The following is a 13,392-nucleotide window of genomic DNA, read 5'->3' on the forward strand; positions in this document are numbered from 1 at the left end:
CTTCCTTCCCTTGTCTTATGCAGGTCCCCACTAAACAACCATGTCTTGATATCATCTCTTAAATAAACTGTGCACTCATATCTTTGTCTTCAGTTGTGTTTCCATGGGATCATCATATAAGGTGGCAGAAGAAAAAAGAAGAAGAAAATTAACATAAAAACTAGCTGCCAATAGAAGATAGAAGACCTCAACAAACCAATCAACAAGTAAAGAGATTAAATTAGTCATCAAAAACCTACCAACAAAGAAAAGCCCAGGCTGCACAGGTGCACTTTACCAAGCTTTCCAGGAATAATTAATACTATTCATGTTAAAATACTTCCAAAAGATTTAAGAAGAGGCACACCACCTTACCATACTCTATGAAGCCAACATCATCCTAATACCAAAGCCTGATAAAGATACTACAGGAAAAGAAACAAAGGACCAAACTCTTTAATGAATATAGATGCAAAACTCCTAAACAAAATCCTTGCAAACTGAATCCAATAGCATATTAAAAGAATTATACACCATGACTAAAAATGGGTTTTATTCCAGGTATGAAAGGGTAGTTCAATGCAAGAAATCCAATTAATGCAATATACCACATTAACAAATCAAAAGGGAAAAACCACAAGATCATCTCAATTGACACAGAAAAGGCACGTGACAAAATTATCATGCTTTCATCATAAAAACACTTTTGAAAAACAGGAATAGAAGGAAACTTTCTCAACATGATAAAGAGCATATATGAGAAACCCATGGCTAACACATCATACTGAACAGTGAGAGACTGAAAGCATTCCCTTTAAGAATGGGAACAAGACAAGGATGCCAACTGTCACCACTGTTATTCCTCATTGTGCTAGAAGTGCTAGCTAGAGAAATTGGGTGAGAAAAAGAAATAGAAGGCATCCAAATTGGAAAGGAAGAAATAAAACTTTCACTATTTGCAGACAATGTGGTCCTATATCTAGAAAATCCAAAAAAGCTACATGAGCTAATAAGTGAGTTCAACAGAGTGGCAGGATACAGGACCAACATGCAAAAATAAATGGTTTTTCTATATAGTAGTAATGAGCTATCCAAGGAGGTAATCAAGAAAAAAATTCCATTTACAATAGCAACTAAAAAAATCAAATAAATAGTAAGAAACTTAATCATGGATGTAAAGGGCCTGTGCACAGAAAATTAAAAACACTGCTGAAATAAATTAAAGAAGATCTAAATAAATGGAAAGATATCCCATGTTCATAGATTGGAAGTCTAAATGCCATTAAGACACCAATTCTACCCAAACTGACCTACAGATTCAATGCAGTTCCAATCAGAATTCCAACAGCCTACTTTCCAGAAATGGAAAAGCTAATTATCAAATGTATTTGGAAGGATAAGGGGTCTTGAATAGCAAAAAACATCCTGAAAAAAAAAAGAACAAAGTGAGAGAACTCATGCTTCCTGACTCTAAAGCATATTATAAAGCCACAGTAGTCAAAACAGCTTGGTACTGGTATAAAGATAGCTATATCAATCAATGGAATCCAATTGAGAATTCAGAAATAGATCTTCAGATCTATGGTCAATTGAATCTTAACAAGGCTCCCAAGTCCATTTGAATGGGATAGAACAGTCTCTCTGATAAATGGTGTTGGTATAAATGGATATCCATAATGAAAAGAATGAAAGAGAACCCATATCTCACACTTTATACAAAAATTAACTCAAAATGGATCAAAGACCTAAATATATGAACCAGTACCATAAAACTCCTTGAAGAAATTGTAGGGAAACATCTTCAAGATCTAGTGATAGGAGGTAGTTTCTTAGATTTTAAACCCAAAGTACAAACAACAAAAGAAAAAAAATACATAAATGTGACCTCCTCAAAATCTAATACTTCTGTTTTTCAAAGGACTTTGTCAAAAGGGTGAAAAGGCAACCAATTCAATTGGAGAAAGTATTTGGAAACCACATATCTGATAAGGGTTTGCTATCCTGAATATATAAAGAAATCCTACAAGACAAACAACCGAGTTTAAAAATGGGCAAAAGACATGAATAGACATTTTTCCAAAAAGGAAATACATATGGCTAAAAAGCACACGAAAAGATGCTCAGTTTCACTAGCTATTAGGGAAATGAAAATCAAAACCACAATGAGATATCATTTCACACCTGCTAGAATGGCCTCTATTGAACAAACATTTTGTGTTTGTTTAATTAAATAGGAACAATTTAATTACAACTAAATAAGAACACTTATTCACTGCTGGTGGGAATGTAAAATGGTAAAATGTGAAACATGGTTTGGCAGTTTCTCATCTCTAAGTATAGAGTTGGCTTAAGATTGGCAATCCCACTACTCAGGATAATACACAGAAAATCTGAAAGCAGGGATGCAGACATTTGCACACTGATGTTCATAGAGGCATCGTTCACAATTGCCAAAAGATGGAAACAACTCAAGTGTCCGTCAACAGAGGAATGGATAAACAAAATGTGGTATATACATACAATGGAATATTGTTCAACAAGTAAGAAGGTATAAAGTCCTAAAGCATGCAACAACATGGAAGAACCTTGAGGACATTATGTCAAGCAAAATAAGTCAGACATTAGAAAATATTGTACAATCTCACTAATATGGACTAATTACAATATGTAAACTCATAGGTATAATATCTAGAATATAGGCTACCAAGATAAAGAATGAGGCTAGAGAATGCAGAGCACTTGCTTAATATGTGCAGAGTGATTAACTAGGTCAAACTTAAATGTTTGTAAATGGATAGATGTGACAGTAGCATGTTATTGTGAGAATAATTAACAGTACTGAATGGTGTGTGAATGTGGTGGAAAGGGCAAGTTTAGAGTCATATATATCACCAGAAAGAAAGTTGGAGATAAAACCTGGGACTGTGTAACACAAGGAATCTTGTGGTGAACAATGACTGTGATTAACTATACAACATATAAAAAGGCTCAAAAGAACAAGAAAAAGTGTTTGACACTATCAGATGAAGTTAATAATAGAGGGGTATATGGAAAAAATGTACCTATTGCAAACCAGGGACTATAGTTGAGAGTTGTATCTTAATATTCTTTCATCAACAATAACAAATGTACACCAATACTATGGGTCAGTAATGGGGGGAATTAAGTGGAATGGGAGGATTTGGGTTTTCTTTTTTATTTTTATTTCTTTTTCTGGAGTAATGAAAATGTTCCAAAATTGATCAGGGTGATGAATGCACAACTATGTGATGATACTATGGCCACTGATTGTATACTTCAGATGGTTTGTATGTTGTGTGTGATGGCTAGGTTCATGTGTCAACTTGACCAGGAGATGGTGCCCAGCTATCTGGTCAACAAGCACTGGCTTAACCATTACTGCAAGGACATTTTGTGGCTGGTTAATAAACCAGAAGACTGGTTTATTAAATCACCAGTCAACTGATTGCTTCTGTGGCTGATCACATCTATGATCAATTAAGGCAGTGTCTTCTGCAATGATAGAATCCAATCAGCTGGATTTAAACCAATCAGTTGAAGACTTTTAAGGGAGAAGACAGAACTTTCATCTCTCCTTCAGTCAGCCAGCCTCTCCTGGGGATTGCCAGCTTGCAGCCTGACCTACAGAATTTGGATCCATGCACCCTGCCCTACAGAATTGGGACTTGTGCATCTCCACAGTTGCATGAGACACTGTTCCGGTTTGCTAGTGCTGCCATTATATGAACTACCAGAAATGGATTGGCTTTTATAAAGGGGGTTTATTTGGTTACAAAATTACAGTCTTAAGGCCATAGAAGTGTCCAAGCTAAGGCATCAACAATAAAGTACCTTCACTGAAGGATGGCCGATGGCATCCAGTAAACCTCTGTTAGCTGGGAAGGCGCATGGCTGGCATCTGCTTGCTCCCAGGTTGCGTTTCAAAATGGCTTTCTTCCAGGATTTTTCTCTCTAGGCATCTGGGGGTATTCTCTTAGTTTCTCTATAGCAAACTCTGAGCTAGCACAAGTCTGCTTTCAATGGCCATCTCTAAAATGTCTCTCACAGCTGCTCTGAGTTCCTTCTGTTTGTCAGCGTTTTATATGGCTCCAGTGATTTAATTCAGACCCACCATGAATGGGTGGGGTAACACCTCCATGAAAATTATCCAGTCAAAGGTCTTGCCCACAGTTGATTGAGTCGCATCTCCACTGAAACACTCAATCATTAGGTTCCAACCTAATCAACACCAGTATGTCTGCTGCCCCCAAAAGATTGCATCAAAGAACATGGCATTTTGGGGGACATAATATATCCAAACTGGCAAAGAAACTTTTATAAAAATCTCATATTTACAGGTATCTCCTATTGGTTCTGTTTCCCTAGAGCACCCTAATAGTGTGTGAATATATCTCAATAAAATTTCTTTAAAAAACCAATTAGTTGCCACTGTCTGTGCCATAAGGCTAAGTTTATCATCACATCTGCCTTCTTCCACCATCTATTCTATGTGTCCCTTACCCTTATCTAGCATCTTGGTTGTAAAGGATACTTCACCTGGTGGTGTGACCCAAACTTTGATACCTATAGGATCTGAGTCTTTGACTTTAACGAGCTGAGACAGCTCTCCATTGAAAGGAACTATCAGGCAAAGAAAAACACTAAGAAAGAAGAAGTAAATCACTTTGATTTAAAAGTTATCCTTATCTCCTTAATAGAACAGAAACCTATTCCCCTTCCCCTGATAATTGAGACCAATCCCACTGATTAGTAATGTGAACCTTTTTCCTGATTGTTGATTCAAGGTTAGGAGGCCAAAATAGAAAAGCACAGCTCCAGCTTTGTATATATCAAAATCATTACTGGGTTCAATGGTGGCAGTATCCCTTGGGAGTAAGGACACCCAAATCTATCTAATTCAAGGGTGCAGGAAATACAAGTAAAAATTCCCCCAGTGGAATATTTACTGTAAAAGTGAGGTGGTCCAGTCTCACCCCTTGGTTCCCAGACCCAACCATCCAGACTCTGGGGGATACGGAGCCATATGTTTCTGGATCAAAGTATATAACACATCTTGCAGACAATAACACAACTTCAAAGACTGATGTCTCCATAAGAGTTGATGGCACCAAAAGCATTACACCATTCTATCAAGCTATCTGTTTCTGGACCATGGGACACAGAATAAGACCAATGAATTCTGTAGCCATCATACTGTCACATTTCCACTCTTATCATATGTTCTCTAGTCAGAGGCAATATTGGGTGACATACAACAGGGATGAATAAGGCATGTATAAGTCTCTGAATGGTGGTGCTGACAGAAGCACTGTAAATAGAGAAGAAAAATACCTACCCAGAAATAGTATTTCTCCCAATAAAAACAAGCCACTGTTCCCTCTATGTTAAAAGAGGGCTGACGACAAATAGCCAGTCTGTCTTTCAAGGAATGTGCTTCATCAGGGACTCAGTTTTGGCCTCTACTGTTGACAAGCTGCATATGCAGCCATAATAATAGTCAAATCGTAGTGAATATTCTTGATGAGGACTGTCATTCTTGAGAAGTCCATGTTGTTGAGCCCATGCTCACTATTCCTGTCATGGTCAGTTTTCACATGGCCCCACTGAGGAAGAACTGTGGTGGTTTGTAAAAAAAAAAAAAAAAAGAGGCTGCCTGAAATCCACAGTATGGGTCACTTTGTCCAACTGATTTGAGAGCCTCCTCCAAAGTGTCCTTCACATGCCCAATTCAAGAGATCCATCCACATATGTTCTCCTTGTCACCTATTTCTCAACCTTGTTCTTTCTGCTTGATTCCCTAGATGCGCAACCAAGACTGTAATCATAAACCAGAAGAGAGTCTCTCCTTCTATGAGAACGGGACAATCAGTCTGAAGTTCTGCCCAATAGAATGATTTCCTGTTTTACAAAGTCACCCTTGAGTGGAGTTATGGAGTTATAATGCACTGGTCATCCTGTTTTGAACATTCACACCCTTCAATGTGTCCATTTGCCTGGGATATTCTCTAGGACTGTCAAAATAATCCATATGAAACAGACATCTTTAAAATAACATTTGTCATCAGAATGATTAAATGCTACTTTCAAGAGCTGAGCAGGGCTGAGCTGCCAAGTGATGAAATTAGTCAATCAAAGCAACAAGCCAAAATGAATGTAACAGTCGATCCTTACTGTGATGACATAAGCAAGAGTTTAACCCAGAAAACAGGGCCAGCCCCTCCATTCCATTTTCCCCCATGTAATGACACCACAGGGTGAGGTTCAGATGGATCAGTGTAGATGTGGGGGATGTCTCACTGGAAGCCCCAAACAGGAATTTTGTAGTTTTATGACCCTAGAGGCTGAAAGGATGAATTGGGGCTACAAGTGGAAAAGTACTAAGTACTGAGTCAGCATGGAGAAAAGGCTCTTCAAGGTCTTCCTGTTTGTCCCCCCATAAGGAGGTCTCGGCACAGGTATCTGAGAAAGGTACTGGTTTCAAACTGCCTGCTAGGTAGGGTCCTGGAATACAGATATGTGTTAAAACCATGACTCTCCAGGGGGGCCTGTATTCTTGAGTGCAATATCCTTCAGAGACTGTGGTGTACTGGCTGTGCACCAAGTCTGGATGCCTTCCCCTGTGAGGTCTGTCAGGTAAAGCCTTTGTAATTCATATGGTCAGCCCTCAAAAAAATCACATATGGATTTTAGCCAGAGGCTGTATTTCTCAGCCACATAATTTTCCAATTCTTTGTCCTCCCCTGCATTTAATCCCACGCCACAACCTGTGATAATTTTAATATCTATGTCCAATTCTCTCTCAGTAGGGAAGTTATCTGTGCACACAAATATGTGAACAGTTTAGTTATGGAATCCCATTTGAAGAGTCTGTTGCCACTTCTGATACTACTTTTAGTTATCAGGCAGTATCCTGGAAACATGGTAGACTCACAATAGATAATCTAAAGAGAGAATAAGAGGACTGTCTCCAGTGATATAGGCAGAGATCAGGGAAATGAACAAAAGATAGTGCCTAATTGAGGGGTTAGCAAGAGTAGCAAGCCTTTACCACAGACTTGGATGTCAAGCAGAATAGTGCTTAATAAATGGGGTAGGCAGCATAATAGGAGCTATGGCCTTCAGGAAAATAATATAGCCAAGCTGAGTACAAACTCACAGGAAGAAAACTGGGAGGATAAATGCCCTAGCCTTAATCTGTCCCTGCCCTCTGAGCTGCCAGTGTGTCTCACTGGCCAGACCCAACTGAAATCAAGACAGTAGGGGAGTATGCTGAGGCTATTGACACAAGTCAGCCTCCCAGGGCATAGAGGAGGGTAAAGAAAGCTACAGAAAGATGGAGAGTGAATTTAGAGAGGCAAACAAAATATATTCAGCATATGGATTATTCCCTGATACCTTAATTGTCTCGCTATGTTATTTATCTGGCAGCTACCAAAACTTTACCCTAATCAGGCTGTTAGGAAAGCTAGCAGGTAGTCTCTGTGGCAATAAATACCTATGAAATTAGTTGACTAGCTGGCAATAAATAACAGGAGCTAGTTTCCGTATCTCAGTTTCTATGAGCTCTAACTTTATATAACCCCAGAGTTTCAGAAATGTAGGGTGGGTCTCTGTTTTCTAGTAGTGGCAGATTATTTCACCTTCATTAACCCAATCATCTCAACAAGGGAACTAGAAAAGGCAAGGAAGAATCACTTAAGGAATCACTTCTCAATACATGGTTAAAACAGAAGTTTACAAATATGTATCATAAGCTACAACAGCTATCTAATAAACATTTTACACAACGTAAATTTTTTAAAAAGGAGTGAAAAGTGGTTTGCCTTCTTTCAGAAGTGTTGATCTCAGAGGCATTAAGTAGTGGAGCTCCTATAGCATAACCCAAAGCATATCCAAGAATTGAGGAAGCGTCCGCAAAGCCTGTGAAAACAACATGGAACATTTAACAACTAGATAAGCCAGCTTTGCCATAAGGTGACAAAAATTAAGTGATTGAAATGGATTACTTCTGAAAGCTTTTCATTGTGCTTTATCCAAAGTGTGTATTAGAGAAACTCAGATAATTTAATAGTTCACTATACCTTATTTAATTTACATATTTAATGTAATACGAATAAACAAATAAAAATGTTTGTATTTAGTATAAATATAAATTCATTAAACCTTACTTAATTTTAATTTGTAGCACAATAGAAAGATGATGTGCTAACATTATCATCATCTTTGCATCCTTCACCCTGACTGGGAAGCTGGTAGGAGGTGGCAAACATGTAAGCATCTCTCTGCAATGTGCAGACGTGTTTTAACTGCTATTCAGTAGAACCAAAGTAAAGCAAACAGAAGTGCTGCCACCTTTGGCCAACACTAATAAATACTGCAAAAAAATTATTCTAAAAGCAAATATAAATATGAATATCATCTATTTTGGTTTATAGACATGACTTTTCTTACCTTTGGTGGTAAATGATTATGTTGGTGCAAAATGGGATTTTATTTTAGACCAACTTCACAATAAGTACATAAACGTTTTTAAAAATATTTGAAGATGATAATTAGCTATCCCTGTACAAATAGATGATCTACCAGAGCAGAATCTATTGCTATATAAGAAAGTACAGATTATTCTAGATATATCCCAGGTTTACTTACTGTAGGAGACAGTAGCATAAGACATTGTAAATAGTGGATGTTACACTGTTCTCAGTTAAATAACATATCATTTATCTCCTTGAGAGGATGAACAAGATTATAATTTAAATGAACTTGAAAATATCAGAGGCCTAAAATACATTGAGTGAGTTGTATGTAAAGAGCTTGAAAGATGATGATGATTTTAGTTTCAGAATCACACTGAATCTAGTACGGAGGAGGCATAAAATAATGTGTCCATTTCCCTTACAGACAAAATGTCAGCTTCTAACCTGCATCTCCAAAGTTTAAGCATTCAACTAACTACTCAAGCAATTTGATCCAGTAATTTTATATTAATTTTCCCAGAGGAAAGGATAGTAGTTTATATAGTATGTTTTGACACTAAATATATATGTAAAGTTCATAAATGAGAGAAGAGCAGAGTTTTCATTTCTTAGGGAAGTTTGTGTTTTTCTCTTGCTCTATACATTTTTGGTGACCTTCAGATGCATTTGTCCACATTCCAAATCCTGAGCAGCTCTTCAAAACTAGGTGGTTGTGATTTTGAAGTTAAGCATACCAATAAAAGTTATTACAATGTTATTGCAAGGACCAATAGTTAGCATATCAGTTTAGATACCGTTCCTGGTTTGCTAATGCTGCCAGAATGCAAAATACCAGAAATGGATTGGCTTTTACAAAGGGGATTTATTTGGTTACACAGTTATAGTCTTAAGGCCATAAAGTGTGCAAGGTAAGGCATCAGCAATAGGGTACCCTCACTGAAAAACACCGATGGCATCCGGAAAACCTCTGTTAGCTGGGAAGGCACATGGCTGGCATCTGCTCCAAAGTTGTGGTTTCAAAATGGCTTTCTCCCAGGATGTTTCTCTCTAGGCTGCAGTTCCTCAAAAACGTCACTCTTAGTTGCTCTTGGGGCGTTTTTCCTCTCTTAGCTTCTCCAGAGCAAGAGTCTGCTTTCAACGACTGTCTTCAAACTGTCTCTCATCTGCAGCTCCTGTGCTTTCTTCAAAGTGTCCCGCTTGGCTATGGCAGCTTGCTCCTTCTGTCTGATCTTATATAGTGCTCCAGTAATTTAATTCAGACCCACCCTGCATGGGCAGTACAACAGCTCAATGGAAATTATCCAATCAGAGTCATCACCCACAGTTGGGTTGGGCGCTTCTCCATGGAAACATTCGAAGAATTACAATGTAATTAACACTGATAGGTCTGCCCACACAATATTACATCAAAGATAATGGCATTTGGGGGACACAATACATTCAAACTGGTACATGTACCTTCACTGAAAAACAATGATGGCACCCGGAAAACCTCTGTTAACTGTGAAGGCATGTGGCTGGCATCTGCTTGCTCCAAGGCTGCATTTCAAAATGGCATTCTCCAAAAAAGTCTGCGTCAACTTCCAACATCTGTCTTCAAAGTGTCGGTCTCAGCTGCAGCAGCTCCTTCTGTCTTTCAGTGAACACTTTTACAGGACTCCAGTGATTCAATTAAGACCTTTGGTTGGTAACACCTCCATGGAAATTATCCAACCAAAGGTCTGACCCATAGTTGATTGAGTCATATCTCATGGAAACATCCAATCAAAAGGTCACACCCTAACCAAAAAGACCAATCAATCTGCCCCCACAAGATTGCATCAAAGAACATGGTTTTTTCTGGGGGTCATAATAAATACAAACTGGGATGGATACCCATTCCAAAATATGGAAAGTTCAGTGAAAATTCAAAATGGGTCAATAGTATTGGGGGAGGGAGGAACTTACCTAGATAGATACCAGTTGAGTACATGTCAACACTGTCATCAAGAAAAGTTACTCCAAGAACATAAAGAGGCATTCCTGCTATCCCTTGCACAATCTGTCCAGCGATGAAGAAAGGTACATATTTCTTTTTGAAAGATGGTGGGACTTCCTGGCAAGTACTGTTAACTTTCTTTGCTTGGCAGGTATCTTTTAAAAAGATGACCATAATTATCCTATTTATGTTAATTAAGTTCAAAAGTAAAACATACAACAAATATGCAGTATCCTTTATCACATATTTTACTCTTTACAAGCTATTTCCACTATTACACTTTTTTCTTTTAGCTAACATTTCATTTACATCAAATGTTGTAGTACTACAATCAATCATCATGTTCCCAGAAAACTGGTATGATAAAAGAATATTTGTGGGAATACTGGAAAATGATGCACATATTTTATAACAAAAATAATGTGAATGCAGATGGTATATATACACACATTTATGTAGGCTTCTGACTTTTAATTTAAGATAAAAGTATTTCTAATGTTCTGAATTATCAAAGATTACCTTTTGAGTTTAGTTCTCTGTCCACATCTTAAGCAATCTTCACATCACCTTTCTGTCACTCCAATTAAATAATTTCCCATTTTAGATCCACTAACTAAGTTCATAAGGACAAAGCATTACAAAATAGACATCTTTTTCTCTAAGAGCTAGTCATTATAAGGTAACACATAAAATTTTAAATTCCTTAGGATCACAGTCTGTTTCTCATGCATTTTTTTTCATTCACATGATTGTAAGACAGTACTAAGTAATGTTTGTACATTTGAATTTGTTATTTTATTGGTAGATCCAGGTAAAGCTATTAGGTCACTTTTATTAAAACTTAATAAATGCTCTTAAAACATTTTGTGGAAAACCTATAAAAAAGTAGAGTGCAAAATAGTACAGTAAGAGAAATTTCCAGCTGCTTTAGTAGCCATAAGGAATGGTATTTTGACTCCACGGAAATGGGAGGAATTTGCTGGGGAAGTCACAGACATGCTCAGTGGCCACTTCCCAGCCCTCCCCTATACCCCTCCTTTTCCTCCCTTGCTTGCTTTCATGCAGATGTTTCAATATGTTTCCATTTAGAAGCCCCAGAGAGATGTTAGGTCTCAGCTGGGAAAAGCAAGCTATCCAGAAATGAAACACCCTGACCATACCTGAACAAGCAGTCCCAGCTGCTTGTCAAGACAGAAACTCTATACAAAGGTTGCTTGATGCAGGCTTTTTGCTCAGTGGCAAGGCCCTCTCTTTTTGGGGTGTATAAAAAATCCCAGCCTCCAAGTAGCACAGGGTCCCTTATCTTCAACGCAAAGCAAGATGTATGGAGCTACCATCCACTGACCCTTACCCAAGCAGTTGGTCTCCCTGGGGTACTGGCCATGATAGGACCTCTTCCCCTGCTCTTTTGGACAACTTCTGCTATGTAAGTAATAAAGTAGTCATTTGCTGAAAACCTCTTTTGTACCTGAGCCTGTATTCCCGTGATGTACTACATAGTAACTTACTCTACAGATGTTGGTACAGTGAGCAGGTGCATGGGGAAATACGTAATGAACTTGATTCTTTGACAGTTCCTTCCTTTGCTCTTGCATTCCTTTTGTTATATGCTATCTGGGGCATCTTGTGCAACACAGGAATCAGCTTTGTGAGCTAAATTGAAGGGTCACTCTTGCTCTCTAAACCCAGAAAGAGGTACCAACCTGCAGATGGGGGACCAAAGTGTGTGGTCTCCATCCTTTGGGGGAAGGTATGATAATAAATAGGATTTTGAGAATCCCCCATAAATGTCAGGGAGTTGGTTCCATGTTGAGATCAATGAGATTGGGGCTTTCCCCACCCAGCATGCACTCCCATGGTTCATGGCTCATCATGTCTCTTCTCATTCTGGAACTGGGTATGTGACTGTTACAGAAGCCATTATGGATGCAGGAGAAGATACACAGATCTATATTGTTTGAGTGTGGTTTTTATCCACCCCGGGGCGGGGGGGGGGGCTCTGCCACTGAGAATTACTATTCTGATAAACATCTGGGGCTGCTTGTTCCTGGTTTCCAGGTTTAAGGTCTGGCCAGGCCTTTTCATTACACTTAACATGTCTCCTACATTGTGGAATGACACACAGTAGAAAAGGAGAGGGAGGAGGGGATAACAGAAGGCTGAAGGATGGCTGCTTAGTGTGTGTTTGTAACTTCCTCAAGAAGGAGGTAGGGATAGATGAGATCTAGGCAATGGCTGCTTAACAGGTCTCTGTGATTTCCCGAATAGCATGGATGCAATCCTTACTCCCGATAGACCTGATCACCTTGCTTGTTATAATGGTATGCATAACAATCATCAAAGCTCTCCTAATGGCTAAGCCTACTTATAATTGTGCCTAAGAGTCACCCCCAGAGAACCTCTTTTGTTGCTCAGATGTGGCCTGTCTCTCTAAGCCAACTCAGCAGGTGGACCACTTCCCTCCCCGCTACATAGGACATAACTCCCAGGGGTGTAAATCTCTGTGGCAATGTAGGACATGACTCCCAGAGATGAGCCTGGATCTGGCAGCATGGGATTGAGAAAGCCTTCTTGAAGAGAAAAGGGAGGAGATAAATGAAACAAAATAAAGTTTCAAATAGAGTCATTCTGGAGGTTATTCTTACATATTATATGGATAGCTCTTTTTAGTTTTTGCTGTATTAGAATAGCTAAAAGCAAATACCTGAAACTATTGAACTGCAATCCAGTAGCCTTGATTCTTGAAGATGATAGTATAACTACATATCTTTTACAGTGTGACTGTGCAATTGTGAAAACCTTGCTACTGACACTCCCTTTATCCAGTGTATGGCCAGATAAGTCAGAAAATAAAGAAAACAAATGAATAAATAAAATGGGGGAATAAGGGGTAATGGGATGTTCTAGGTGCTTTTTTTTTTTTTTTACTCTCTTTTT

At 38.5% G+C, this 13,392-nt stretch overlaps 1 protein-coding gene across 1 annotated transcript in view; it reads right to left on the reverse strand.

Moving 5' to 3' along the window:
• The window catches only part of SLCO6A1 (solute carrier organic anion transporter family member 6A1), a 199,226-nt gene that overhangs the window by 172,352 nt on the left and 13,482 nt on the right, over positions 1 to 13,392 (reverse strand). The window contains exons 3-4 of the mRNA XM_037800889.1: positions 10,425 to 10,610; positions 7,824 to 7,920 (exon numbers count right to left, since the gene is read on the reverse strand). Coding sequence (XP_037656817.1) covers positions 7,824 to 7,920; positions 10,425 to 10,610 — 283 coding nt within the window. The remainder of the gene's footprint in view (positions 1 to 7,823; positions 7,921 to 10,424; positions 10,611 to 13,392) is intronic.

The sequence above is a fragment of the Choloepus didactylus genome, chromosome 13, assembly GCF_015220235.1.
Source record: "Choloepus didactylus isolate mChoDid1 chromosome 13, mChoDid1.pri, whole genome shotgun sequence".
Lineage (NCBI taxonomy): Eukaryota > Metazoa > Chordata > Mammalia > Pilosa > Megalonychidae > Choloepus > Choloepus didactylus.